The sequence below is a fragment of the Silene latifolia genome, chromosome 1, assembly GCF_048544455.1.
Source record: "Silene latifolia isolate original U9 population chromosome 1, ASM4854445v1, whole genome shotgun sequence".
NCBI classification, from domain to species: Eukaryota; Viridiplantae; Streptophyta; class Magnoliopsida; order Caryophyllales; family Caryophyllaceae; genus Silene; species Silene latifolia.
This window is the reverse complement of record NC_133526.1, coordinates 17322499-17338084: the sequence shown is the minus strand read 5'-3', so window position 1 is coordinate 17338084 and position 15586 is coordinate 17322499. Positions and strand designations below refer to the sequence as shown.

At 35.3% G+C, this 15586-nt stretch overlaps 1 protein-coding gene across 1 annotated transcript; it reads right to left on the bottom strand.

Moving 5' to 3' along the window:
- Positions 1-14781: 14781 nt before the first annotated feature.
- On the bottom strand, positions 14782-15381 carry LOC141641247 (uncharacterized). Its single transcript, XM_074449919.1, has one exon. It carries the CDS (start codon positions 15379-15381, stop codon positions 14782-14784), a length of 600 nt encoding a protein of 199 aa, XP_074306020.1.
- Positions 15382-15586: the final 205 nt, after the last annotated feature.

Here is a 15586-nt window from a genome sequence, read left to right as displayed (position 1 = left end):
GTCGTCATAACAAAACTCGGGCAAAAAAGACAAAATATGTCGGGTGTAAAGTTGTCATGTAAACTGATCATGTCACATTGAATCGAAAGCATCCCTATACCCAATTAGTGTAGTCACCCCTTCCGGCCTCTTACGATTCACACTTACCCACCTACGACCCAATGAGTCAATCCTTATTTGATGTTGAGAACCTAATGGGTTCGGTCCATGATGAGTAGCATTAACGGGTCCCATGAGTGTAGGTCGACCAATACTAACCCTCTACCATGCCCACAATTGCAATAGAATAAGGGGACCGCCAATGTCTTTGGACTTGACGTTGCTTGCTCTACATAAATTGCGATATAAAGTAGCAAGTACGGCACTTCTCCAAGAGTAATTATCTAAGTTGGTCAAATCCCTCAACAAAGGCAAATAAACAACTTGAATGTCATTACCACTCTTATCCGGAAACATGATAGTTGCCATTAAGATAAGCAAATATTCCCTCACATATTGATGTAGAACATCTTCATTTGCATCTTCCGGAAGATCACTAAATTGTTCTAACAACCAACCAATCCTCAAAGAAGCCCCTTTAAGGTTTCCAACACCCGGTGTTTTGCCTAAGAGTTCAGTTATTAACAAGGGCCAATTATAAGCGGTTGTTCCACTAACAATATCCCCTCTAATCTGTAGCCCTAACAACACCATCTTGCAAGGTCACAGTAGCCTCGCCAATAGTCAAGTGAAATGAATGGGTTTCCGGCCTCCATCGCTCAACCAAAGCACTTATTAAATCCACATTAAACTTCAACCCCACTAACCTATGAATAAAAAAAAACGGAGTGTCCCTAATGAAATTAACTACATGATCACTTACCAAAAACCCCTTGTGCGAAACTAAGTGTGACCTACATCGGAGGGAACCAACGTCCCCCCCTTCCAATATTGCCTTGCTCCTGTGTACCTCTTGTTGTGTGAGAAGTTCCGGGTTCACCGGGCCTTGTTGTTGATGTTGTTCCATTATTCCTACACATTTAAAAGAAGATTATTAGATTAGCATAAAAATAAATGTTGAAATAATAACAAAAAATTATGGAAATAAAAAAAATTAAAGACAAGTGTAAGTAGTAGAATACCCTTGTGAATTGTTAACTCTCATGGTACAAGTTTTTTTATTGTGGCCTAAACCACGACACAAACTACCTGTGACCTTGTTCTTACTCTTCTCATCCATTTCATTAAGAAATATTTTATTCTTCCGTCTTCCTTTTCCCCGTTTATTTTGCTCATCGCACACTATTTTAGGCCCATTGTAAGACCCCAATAAGCCTCATCTTTCAAATGGTGAAATTTAGAAGCATATGAAGCTAAGTGTTCTCCGGTAGTGTAGGCGATGTCCACAAATTGAGTAGCATTTAAACCCTTCTTTTTACAAACGGCATACACATGTGAACATGGATATTGTATGTTAGGAACTTGTTACAAGTACATGTCCTCTTGGATAAATCAACGGTGTGCAAATGGTTACCATGTGACATGGGTCGTGAACCTCTACGTGTTGTGACTTGGTACACCCCTCCGACATGGTCAAAAGCCAGAACCTTATGGTATGCTCCTTTTTTGCAATTTTCCTCCAACAAGGTTGTAATCTTCGGACTATAATGAAGCCCCCTCATCAATCGTTTCCTTGCAAACTCACGTCGCTCGACAAAGTATGCATTAACTCTAAAAAATACACACTTTACGAGTACCGTTACGGGTAGAAAACGTGCTCCTTTAAGAACATTATTAAATGCCTCCGCCAAGTTAGTAGTCAATATTCCATATATATGTCCACCATCATGGCAAATTGACCACTTCTTTATTCCAATTTCAACAACATATTGTTGTGCCTCTCTATTTAACTCACCTAGGCGATGAAATCCTATGTCAAACTTCTTGTTTTGTAATTGCATTGCCGTTAACCCAAACATTTCTTTAACTGCATTATTTCTAAATCTTGTATTAACATTTGAAGTCAAATGACGAATGCAAACTCTATGATAAGCATACGGCTCCTCCCACCCACTACCAACTTCACTCATTACTTTCATAATCCCTTTGTGTCTATCGGAAATGACACACAACCCACTTCTTTTGGTAACAAATACTCTTATGCGAGACATAAACCAAGGCCAACTATCGGTATTTTCGGCTTCAACAATAGCAAAAGCAACCGGAAAAATTTGATTATTAGCATCAATTGACATAGCTGTCAAAATAGTTCCCTTGAACTTTCCATATAAGTGAGTTCCATCAATGCTTAAAACTTGCCGACAATGTTCAAAGCCATCAATACATGGTTTAAATGCCCAAAAAACACGCTTGAATTTTTGCACATTTGGGTTCGTTGTTGGTGTTGTATAAAATTGAACAATAGTGCCAGGATTAGATTCTTTTAAGCCTTGCATGAAACGAGGTAGCAACTCATATGATTTATCCCAATCTCCAAATATTTCCTCAATTGCTCTTTGTTTTGCATTCCAAGCTTTGGTGTATGAAATTGTGTAATCATACTTATCTAAAATATAAGTAACAACAGAGTTTACTTTATATCCTCAATCTCCCTCAACAAGGTTACGAATCTCATGACTTATGAATGCTCGTTTCAAATTCATGTGGTCTTGAGGTACCATGTCACAAACACAAGACTCATCATGAGAACCTTTGTATGTGACAATGGTAAAAACTTCAGAATGAAAGTCTTTTTGTATAGCCCTTAACCGCCAATTACATGGAGTAGGAGACCGGCCACATTTGAAGGTAATAGTATTAGGCTTTGATTCGGCAACTTTGAAAAATTGATTTGATTTAACACAATATGATGTCACCTCATCGCTAAGTGAAGCTTTCTTTGGGAACACTTGTCCAACCGCAAACTCTTTCCCATATTCATATCTTACCATATTTTCCCAAGTTTTCCAGCTATTCAATTCATCCTCATCTAATTGATCAATCTTATTAAACTCAACAATGGGAGCACTAGCAAAGACCAGATCATCATCACCATCTTCTTCATTTACCAACAAATTCTCATCAAGTATTGCCAATTCATCATCAATCTCATCACCTTCTAAGTTACCATAAAATTCCCCATCATTTACGTCATTAGTTTCAAGTGAAACAAATTGAGCAACATCATCTAGCCTAATACTTGGTGTAGGAGTGACAATTTGACTAGTGGAAACTTCTACAAATATGTCCATTGAAGGAGCATGTGAATGACGAATACTTGCCCATAACGCTTTAAAGGCTCCCTCATTATTAAGGAGTACAATTTTGAAACACCCGGCACTTGGAAATTTCATCATTACCTTCAATTGAGTACCCAAACTTTGAACGCCGATTCCCTTATATATCTCTTCAACTAATTCAAGATATATCATCTTTATACTAGCTAGAATAAAACATTGATTCCCTCCTCTATAAGTTACACATCCATTTTGCTCCATCACTTCTCCATCCCAATAACAAATAAGAGGAAAATCACAAATTTCCATTCTATACAAAAAAATTAAACAAATTTAGTACAAATCAACTACCTATAACCTAATTTCCCTAAAATACATACCTAAACAACAATTAAAATACATAAATCGTTCATCCTAATTAGGGTTTCGAAATTGGGGTTTTTTTTTAAACAACCTTAAATTAACACATATAAGTTGTAGATCTAGGCACAAAACAACATAATTACCAACAATGAAGACAAAATAAGCTAAATCTACATTCAAAAGATGAAATTAAATAAGTTAAAAGAATTAGTTTACCTTACTAATTAAGTAGAATGTATTTGAAAAGCAAAAACCCAATAAAATGCCGGAGACACGCCGGAGATTCGCCGGAGATGAATGTGAGGTGAAGAAATAAGAAGGGGAGTGAAGTTTGTTCTATCGCACTTGGGGTGTTTGAGAGGCGGAGATGTTGAATGGTGTGTGTTTTGTGGTAGAAAGTGACGGGAAATAGAAATTTGATAAAAAAAAAAAAAAAAGGAATCTCTTTAAACACGCCATACGTATTGGCGGGTTTCTTTGAAAAGACACGTCATACGTAATGGCGGGTTCTCTTTCTTTCCAAAAACACAACCACTGAATTTGGGTTGGAAATTTGTACTGCTAAAACACGCCATACGTAATGGCGTGTTTCGTTCACAAGACACGCCATTGCTAATGGCGTGTTCCCTTTGTTTCCTTATGTTGCTACTGACTTTGGGTTTGAATTTTAGACTGATTAAACACGCCATTGGATATGGCGTGTTTTCCGAAATAAACACGCCAATACGTATGGCGTGTTTAAACCCCATACAGGCTCGTCAAAACCGAGCCTACGTGGACACCATTTCGATAAATATTTTCAAAACCGACCCAAAACGACAATTCTTTTATTTTTAAGCATTATTTCAAAAACGAACTCCTCAAAATATCACTAACTTTAGTATCAAAGTAACGACACAGCACTTATGGTAACCCCTTGAGTAATTTAGTACTCCGTGTGAAGCTAAAGCCAAGTCACAACAACACAACCTTTGCTACATTTTGATTCCACTATAACTAAAATCCACATAAAAAAAGCTAAAGTTAACCTTAATTTCTTCATCAAAACCCAAATTATTTATCCAGGGATGACAGTTAACATTTAGTATGTATGAGTAAAGAAGTGTGATATGGGTGTTGAATGATTATGAACCGTTTTTAATGGAGATGAAACACTACCCCATAATAACCCAGAATAGGTAATTTTGACCCTTCAATTTTATGACAATATCTTTTCTTCCGATTTAATCTATCAAAACCCAGATTAATCTCCCTCCTTATAAAATGCAGTTTCTTGATTAGCAGGTATGAAGTTTAATGTTTAACGGGTATCCGGTTAGTTAAAATAGAAAAAGATAGGTGTTTTAATGGTGATTTGAGGAAGGAGGAGCAAAAAAATTAAGAAATGGAACTTTGAAAATGACGAAAGAAAAAAAATTGGTGGAATTAAGAACAATTAAAATGGAGGAAGGAGATCTAGGAATTGGGAAGTACTCCCTCCACTTTCCTATTTTCACCACATTTCCCCTTTTTGGCAAATTACCCATCTTCACCCCATTTCTATTCTTTCCTTATTTAGTAAAGTAAATGACTAAAGTGTCCTTGTCCAACTTATGATATTACAAAATGTAGCATTGCTTTATGAGCCTAATTTTCTGATTAATACACTAACCCATTAAGACTAACCCAACCCAATTCAATCTAATTAGCCTAATGACTCCCTCCATATTACCCAACCCATTACCCAACCCATTACAAATTTCCCTCGTAAAAACCCTATATTCCCATCTCTAGAAAGTTCCGCCATTATTCAATGACCTCATGCCTCCCTCTCTCACTAAAAAACCCTAACTCTCCTTATTCTCTCTCTTTGACAATGCCGCCTCTTCTTTTTCATTGAGATCTAATCTGGTTTTCTCATTCCCTCACTTCCTCTCCTACTGTATTCTCTATTTTTCCTTTATTAATGTCGAAAAAAAAATCCTCTTTTACATTATTCTGATCTTCATGGTTATATTGTTCAAGATACGGAGGATGAGTTTGATGGTTGTGATGTTGATCCTTCTGAGTTGTTCAAGATCGAATATAATGAAGTACTTAATCAATCCTTTTGTCTGCAATATTCACTACATAAGAACAAGGTTAGGTGACCTTTTTCCTTCTTTTTTTTTTAGATCTGAATACGAGATCCTTAATGCTGGGATTTTTTCTGGAATTTTTTGTTGATATTTCGTGTATTTAGATTATAATTGGAATTTTGATGAAAGATTGATTGATTTTTCGACATTTTCGGCATTTTGATAATATCAGTTGTGCGCTTTTTTTAGTTTATGTTGATTGATGATTGATTTTTGGTGAATATGTTGATGATGTACGAGGAATTAAGGAACTCAGTAGTTTATCCTTTGATTTTGTGTTTCTTACACTGATTGAAGTGGTGTTTTTTTTTCTAGAACTACAATTTATTTACTTCGTGTAGAGTTTTTCTAGATCTATAAAATTAGATTATCAGAAAAGTGGTCTTTTTTTCTAGATCTATTATGAATACGAAAAGTTTTTGTTTGACTCTATTTTTTTGTACAGTATTAAAGGTCGTGACTTGTTTTTTTTGTTGCATGCAAATTAAAGGCGAAAAAGAGAAAGAAGGAGGACTTAGAGGAAGATAACCAGAAAAGGGTCTTTGAAAGAAATAAAAGAGATCGGTAATGACATGGAGGAGAAAGGGAGTCGGGTTGAAGAGACGGAGTTTGAGGAACCTACTCATAGCTCCCTAGATCCGGTTGATTTAGGTTGTTATGTTGAAGAGACGGAGTTTGATGAACACGATGAATATGTGGGGATAGACGTCTCTGGTATTGGTATACTTCTGAATTACTTACTTTTACTGTTATTATCATAATTTCAGTTGAACAATATTGTACTCCGTATAATGCTGCTGGGATTTGTCTGCTGTTAGTTTAATTGGTAGTAGAATTTTGTGTTGGTATTGAATATGCTTCATTTGAATAAATTACAATGATTGAATAAATTGTTAGTAGTTCATCTTAGTTAAACATTACTGTATAATGCTGCTGGGATTTGTCTGCTGTTAGTTTAATTTGAATTTGCTTCATTTGAATAAATTACAATGACTGACTAAATTGTTATTTTCACTTATTTCAGTTGAAAAATACTGTATAATGCTGCTGGGATTTGTCTGCTGTTAGTTTAATTGGTAGTAGAATTTTCTGTTGCTACTGAATTTGCTTCTGTTGAGTAAATTACAATGACTGAATTTTCTGTTACTAGTTTGCTCAATGATGATATAGCTTAATGCTTTGAGAGCAGTTAGGTTTTTAAAGACACTTGTATGGTAAGTGGCCAATAACTACAAGTAATTAAGCCACCACGTGCTGTACAATTGAATGGGTGTGTGTGCTCGTTTATGTCAAATATAGATGGTATAGCTCTATGATGAACGTTCCTTAATGGTTTGAGAGCTTTCTTTGTTGCCTTACTTATCGATGCTACTACTCTATTTTGTGAGCATAGTCTACCGAGAATATTGTGTGTGTGTGAAGTAGGCTTTATTACTTGACACATCTCAATGATGAGGCCATTCTTAGGCACGAGAGTTGATGTCTCATTGCATAAATATGAAGCTTAATGAAATTTTTCAGTGACATTTAAATGAACACTGCATAAATATGAAGCTCAGTGATAATAAAGCTTAATGCTTTGAGAGCTTCCATGTCATTCTGTTTTCATATAAGAATTGATTCCACCATATATTCTGTGTATATGGCTTCAGGAAACATTTCTTGTGTGGACATAAAGCTCAGTGATAAAAATGCTTATTGTTTTGAGAGCTTAATCATTTTCATTTCAAACATTGCTCATCACAAAATACATAGTCTATTAGCACAAAATAAATCCAAACCCTAATGATGTTTATGCCTTAAACATTGTATGTTTACAATGTTTAAGTTATAAACACTCATCTAAATGGGATTAGTTAAGGCAAGAGGCACACTTATTTCATCTAAGTTTGCATCCTTGCCATTTACATGTAAATGAGTAAGACATTCCCTAACTATTGCTTCATCTGCAACTAAATTTCTTGGTAAGGTTCCCCCAATCTTTGTGCTTTTTTCTTCAGATGTGGTACCTTATAATTATTGTGTCCTTTTAGCTTAATAATCTCCAACATACATGCTTGTAGACTAAGCCAAACATCACTTAAGCATTGTCTTTGGTTCTTCATCCCAAGCTTCCAACACATTAGACACTAACTTATCAACTGTGCTTGCTCTCTTTTTTGCTTGCAATGACTGTATAGAGTTAAAAAAACCCAAGTCTAACACATTGAGATCTGGTGAATTTGGTGGTTGTTGTGTCAAACTAATGTTGAAACCATTTGAGTTGGCTGCCATTAAAAAGTCAAGGTCATTACCCTTTATATGTGGCTTTGCATTGTCCTGCTGGATGATGATTTCCTTGCTCATTGATGCTGGCCATTTACTGTGAATGGCTGGGATCACCTTATTTATTAGCATGTCCTTAGTCACTTGTTTGTTTATTGAAGCCACTGATTTGGTTTCAAGAGTTCCAGCAGGTCTGTTTTTTGACCTCCTTTTAGCTGGATCTTGGAAAGTAAATGGGAATATCCCTATTTTACCATCAAACAAAAGGTTACCATCTCCATCATAAATGGGTCTTGAAACTGCAGCCATAAACATGACTTTAGTGATGAAATTTTTGCTTTGACAATGTCTATAAGGATCAATTTCTTCACTTAATAGAAAAAACTTAGCTCCGTCTTGAGTGATATAGAACCATTTCTCATCAATATGGACTATATTTCCCATGTCCTTAAACTTCAAAGAGTCTGATATCCTATCATAACTTAACTTTGAAAGTGAAAATATCAACCTGTTGAACATGTTCTCATCATTCAGACTTGAGTGCAATCTTTGATGTATGGCTTCAAGTTTACCTTGTTTAACTTGAGTTGAAAATTGTTGTTCTTTGAGACACCAATTGCTTCACCAAATGCCATTAGTGATCCCCTTTCTCCCATTGGTGTAGCTAATATTCTATCTATTGGTACTTCAAGTGTTTCCCTCCCTTTTTTACCCTTAATTCTGGAATTCAGCTGCAAAGAATCACCATTTTCTCTTTGACGTTTAGCAACCCTCCATACTTCGAAGATTGTTTTCATGTCTACTTGATATTTTGCTGAAAGAAAGTTCATTGAACCTCTTACTGGCTTGCCATCCTTGCTATTCTCGAATAAATAGCATCCTATTCTATGTCTATCATCATTTGATAGATTTGGACCTCACATTTTTTGATTAATGTTGGTAAGTGTATTCTGTTTACAGCTTTTTTATTGATGATATTTTTTCATTCAACTTGTGACTAACGGTTTTTGAAGTGCAGATTATGGTATAGAAAAAGAAGAGAAGATGAATAGAGAAGAAGAAGAATTGAGAAGAAGAAGAAGAAGAATATGGAAAAGAAGAATATGGAAGTGAAGTTGTAAATTATTGTAGTCTTATTGTACTGATTTGTACTCCTGTAATCTGTGTAATAGTTTAGGAAACCAAGGTTTTTTGGGGGGGGGGGGGGGGATATTTATGAGACTTTAAATTTCCCTCTCATTGTATTTTGGAGGGAAATGAAAACTTTAAAGTGTACTTAATTAACTCCATAATTCTATTAAGCTTTCAGTTTATATGCTCTAATCAAGCCCCACTTGCTTTTTCATGAATACTTTTTCATTCTTTATTCAACACCCTTAATTCTTGTGCAAAATGAATTGGGGTGAACATGGATAAGTGAAGGGAGTATGATAGAACTACGAAGAAAAAGAAAAAACATTGGGGCCCACAACATTATCACCTGAAACATTAGGGTGAGATTATCAATCAGACTTTTATTATTTTATTATTTCTGCCACATCAGCTTTTCACTAACTTTTATTATTTCTTCATTGTTCAGACCCATCTTAGACTCACCTCATATTTTATACATTATCCATCAGACTCACCTCATACTCTACTTTTTCACTCCACTTTATTTTTTTAACAAAAAGAAAGGACACATGTTGCCCACCCATTGGATAATTTTTCTTTAAGGTGGGGTCAAGACTCACCCAAAGTCTTAAGTTAAGTCTTGGTTTTCTAAGACTCAACTTAAAACTTTGTTAAGACTCTGTCAAGACTAGGGTAGATTATTGGTAGTCTTGAGTGAGTCTTGTCTCAAGACTTACCAAAATCTTGTCTCAAGACTACCAATAATCTTACCCTTACTGGTTGTATCAGTTAAAAATTAGGCCGAGTCTAGTATAAGATAATTGAGGTAATATTTCGGATTTTTTTGAGTTAAACGTTAGTATGGATTAATATGAGAATGGGAGATATAGTTGGGATTATTCTCATAAAATAACCCTATTAAATATATTGTCTTCCAAAATTTATATAACCCTTACAAATTTACATCAAATTTCATAATTTATAATTAATAATGATATTTTAATTGAAATTTTGGTAATAAAACATGTTAATAAATTTCATAATTCATAAAATTCAAATTTTTGTAGTAAAACATGTAAAGAAATTAATTAAACCTCTTCATATTAGTAAACACTCACCATTATTAATATTTTCCTATTTAATTCATTGTTTTTAAAGTTCTTGTAATAAAACCTGTTAATAAATTAATTAAACTTCTTCATATTACTAAACACCCACCATTATTAACATTTTTCTATTTAATTTTTTTAATTAAACATGGTAATAAATTGATTAAACTCTTTATAATACTTAACACACACCAAATTAATTAACCTATTTAATTATTTTTTGTAATATAATATGTTCATAATTTTATTAAAACTTCTTATATTACTCAACACTCATATTTTCATTAACATTTTGTCCTATTTAATTCATCTCTTGAGATCATCGGCAATCAATTATCTAATTTAATAATACCACAAAATAAATTAAAAATTAGATTAAAATATAAGAATTTATGGTTGTGTAATGACTATAAAATCTATAATACTTATAATAGTTTTTATTCACTTTATTTATTTAAAATATGCCCATTTGTCATGAGTTTCTAAGTTGTGAATTGTATTTTATGGTTTAAATTATATTGAGTATATTGAGTATTATTGTCGAGTATTATTGTTGAGTATTGTTGTTGTTGTTGTTGTTGTTGTTGTTGTTGTTGTTGTTGTTGTTGTTGTTGTTGTTGTTGTTGTTGTTGTTGTTTCCAATAAAGTATATTTTAATTTGTTATGTTGTTGATTTTATGAATCGTTTGCTTTATATTTGAATTCATATTTTCCAGTTGGTTTAATTTAAGTGGCTTACATGTGACAATGTTTTGATTCATTTGTCAAGTTTTTGCCAGGTTGATGTTTTATCTTTTGGTCAATGCATTTTTTATATAATTTTAAAGTACCATGAAACGTATGTGAATGCAGATAAGGCAAACCATCACGTGGGTAATCTGAAGAGGGAAGAAATACAAAAGGCGCGAAACCGAGGTAAAATTAAAGGTAAAAAAAATGTAAGGTAGAAACTGATAAGTAATGGATGATTGTTGATCTCAAAATAGAAGTCTTATAATATTTCTTTTAATTAGTTACTAAACGTATATTGTGGTGTAATTTTACTATTATACTTTATCGATCAACCTATTTGAATTTGTATTCACGAGTATAGTCATCTCAAACATATTTTTTTCTTTTACATTTTATATGAATTATTATCAAGGCTTGCAATAAAAGGAAGTGAAAGTGAACCTTCGGGTAAATATTAAATAGTATGATTTCTAAATTCTAGTTCGTATGTTTTTAAGTTATGTGTTTTTTTTTTTGTCAAAACAAGAATAATACATAAAACTTACACTCATAATTTCCTAAAAAAAAAACTACTCTCTTAATTAATGGTAAATAAATAAGTACAAATAACTGAATGAAAAATCTTTAAAATTTCACAATTTATTTTTTGAACCATCGTGACTAATTAATCATTTTAATTATGTCATTCCCTCTTCCAATTTAAGTTTTCTCCAACTCCCACATTTTGATTGTTTTTCTATAAAATTTACTTTATTTTTTTAAGTGGTTTATGTTTTCTTAACCATTATAAGATGATCGTTGATCTCAAAATCGAGATCTTATAATATTTCTTTAAATTTGTTATTAAGCGTATATTGTTGTGTAATTTTACTATTATGCTTTCCCGATCAATCTACTTGAATTTGTATTTTTGTATTCATGAGTATAATCATCTCTAACATATATTTTTCTTTTTCATTTCATATGAACTATTATCAAGGCATGTACAAAAAGGAAGCGTACTAAAAGGAAGCGAAAGTGAACTTTCAGTAAATAGTATGGTTTCTAAATTCTACTCCATATATTTTTAAGTTTATGTGTTTTTTTTTTTCAAAACCTGAATAGATTATTGTATAGTCTTTAATACTATTTTTTTATAGAGGATCGTGGACATAAGTATAACAATAGATGGATCAAATTCTTGAAATAGTAATAAGGAGCTTAAAAAATTTAATGAACCTTTTGGAATTCGGATTTAGGGAATATAGTTTTTTAGATTATTGAGCTATTGAAATGGAAATTTAATTCGTAATACATGGAGTAGATATCGACCATACCGTTGAATCATATCTAATATTTTTCTATCGATATAATTGTTGGGATTCATTAATCTCATTTGTTTACATATCCAATATATGAAAGTTTAATTTAGTCATAAAATTAAATCGGATCTTATGCATGCAAAACAATTACAAATATAAGGAGAAAATCAATTCTTGCATTGATGATTTCGGAATTTGGGCACTAGTAAGTTCACCTTCTTACTAGTTCTTGAGCTTTCCAAAGGTGGAAGAACAAGATTCAAGTGGAGAATCTGTAATACCCGCCCTTTTAGAGACCCTTTGACCAGCGTTGACTGACCTTGGGAGCGGTAATAGTCCTTAGAAATGCGTGTCAAAGTTATCTTAAGTTGTGAGTTAGGGGTGGTACTCGATAGAGTAGATGCTACTCGATCGAGTAGCTGTGATACTCGATCGAGTAGGGGACACTCGATCGAGTAACGAGTTTTCAGCGAGGGTTTATAATCGCGTTTTGTTATATCCGCCAAACATTTTCGCCTCATTCCTTCAGATCCTTAAGTCGCCTCTCTCCCTTCCCTTCACCATATAGCCTCCATGGAAGCCTTTGAAGGTTCTTGTGCCTTAGGAGAGCATAGCTTGAGTCGGGTAGCGGTCTTTTGCCAGGTTTCTCCTTGTAGGTATGTCGGCATCATCATCCGTATCCTTGTCTTTGCAATTAGGGTTTGCTTGTTGGTGATAGATGATTGTGTTGTGGTTATAGGTGTTGCTTGATTGCTGGATATGTCATATGTTGGCATGGAATGGTTGCAGTTGCTTAAAGGTAGGTTCGCCTACTCAGTTTCTGTGGATAGTCTAGTGTGTCGGTTGTCGTGTCATTGTTGTTGTATTGTGGTTGAGTTTGTGTGGCAGCGTATATGCGGTAGTCGATTGGTATATACAGTTTGTTGGTTGTGGTTGTGTTGCAGCTGTCTGTGACTGTTTGTCTCTGGTTCTCGAGATGCGTTCTCGGCTGAGTGGAGTCACTTGCGGGAGTGGCTTCACGCCCTAGTTTCGCCCTCCGTGGAACCCGCCACGGGAGGGGATGTGCACATTAATGGGACAGGGTTATCGCTCGGTATGATGAGCGGGGATTTGGTGGGTACGACTGCGGTCTCCCACTGGCAGGGCTGGTCCAGTGGACAGTCGGTGACGGAGATTGATTGAAGTGGGTGTGCTTGTGTGTGTGACTGGTTGTGTTGTGTTGTGTCGATAGATGTTGTTGGATTTGCCATGTCTTATCTCAGTACTGACCTTGTGTGGTTGTCTTGTTTGTTTATGTGTCTGCCGTGATCCCTTATGGTGAGCAGTCTGTCTTAGCAGGTGTTGATGTTGTTGATAGCTGGAGTCCGGACAGAGATGAGTCTTCACGAGATTTGATAGTAATAGAGTGTAAACAATGAGTTGTACCTTTATTTTGCTTAGTTGGTTGTAACGCTTGTAATATAATTATAAATGTTCTTTTATCGACTTTTGATCATTACTTACCTCGGGTAACCGAGATGGTAATGCCCTTATATCCTAAGGAAGGCCTAGTTAAGGCTCCTCTGAATATGGGGGTTTTATAAATGGTATCAGAGCAACCCTGCGACCGTGTGGTGAGCATGTGGTCGGGAGTACACGGTTCACACACCTAGCGGGGGAGAATTCTGGGCTTTGCTGCGGTCAGCCTCCAGGCACAATGAGGACGTTGTGTTATTTAAGTGGGGGAGTTTGTAACACCCCAAGAGTTTGAGAGAAAAAGTTGTCCCATATCGGGAAAGTAGGAGGCTTGTGATATGTTTATAAAGGATTCCACCCACCACTTAGTAACAAGGCCTTGTGATTTTGGGCTTAAGTGAGGACAAATATGGGCCCAAAGGTGCACACCCATTTTATTGGGGTTGTGTTACGACGGTGGTGGATCGGGTTGTTATAAATGGTATCAGAGCGACGATTTTGGAACCTGTAACTAATGAACATAACGAACGTAGTGAGTCTAATAAAATGAACCAGGTGTATGTAAAATGGGAGCCCCAGCTGATGCTAGATTTTGGGTGAGTAGGTGTAGATACCTCATTTCTGCACCTCCCGCAAACCACCCGGTGATGATTGGGCCGCATGTTTGGTACGCGGAACGATTTATGACAGTTCGTAAGTTTATCGTAAAGTGATTGCTCAAACATTAATGTCTACCTCATAAATGTCATCTACGCGCCGATACGGTCGTTTTGACAGTAATTAGAGTACATTTGGAGTCCGGGCCTAAAACCGTCTTCATTTTCTGATAACTGTAAAATCCCGAGTCAGAATGTTCTGGAATGTTCCGGATATTTCTATTCCATATTTTAAATAAATCTCTCACAATCTTTAATCTTTGGTAAACAATTTCCCGTAATATTCACACAAAATATTAAGGAAAACCAATTTATTCCGTCTTTCCATAACCTTTTTTTTTTTGTGAAAATGTAAGCTTTTCATTCCAACCAACGAACAATTACAAAGTTTTTCCAACAGAATTAATGGGCATCCCCATAATTCAAACAACAATAAACAGAATAGAATCTAAACATTACATCAAATCTCTAGTACATAACCAAGTCATATCTCTGGGAATCAGAGGCTGCTTTGCTTTGCTCCTGATTCGACACTTCATGCTGTGCTTCAACTGTTGAACAATAAACTCTGGTGTCTTCACAATTCCCTGAACTCGGGCTTCATTTCGTACCTGCCAGATCAGATACATCAATCCTGCAACACTGGAAACAACCAATCTCCATTGCAATATTGATCTCCTTCTCATCCTCACACACCATTGCCAAGGTTTAGTGGATGGAATATCCAACCTCAGCCAGGTCTGCAGTAAAGAAAGAGCACTTGCACTGTAAGGGCACTGCCAGTAAAGATGATCCATGGTTTCACTGCCTAGTCCACATATACAGCAGCTCACATCATTGCATATCCCTAACCTGCTGAGTCTGCTTCTGGTCTGTAATCTATCATAAATAGTTAGCCATATATGGAAGGAATGTTTAGGCACAATGAGCCTGTGCCATAACAGCTTACTCCAGGGGACCTTAGGATTAGCTCTTGCTAGCCATGTATATCCAGCATCAGGGGTGTAGGCACTAGGCACTATCACTGCCCAACCATTTGTTATCAGTGTAAGCATTTAGAAAAAGATCCTTGATTTTGTAGATTCTTCTCCATGCCCAACTAGAATTAATTGAAGGCTGATAAGAAACCCAATCCCTACCTTTCATATACACATGGTCAACCCACTTGATCCAAAGATGATCATATTTCGTGGCCATCCACCAAACATATTTGTCAATCAATGCATTATTCCAGATCTCACACTTCCTTAGCCCCAATCC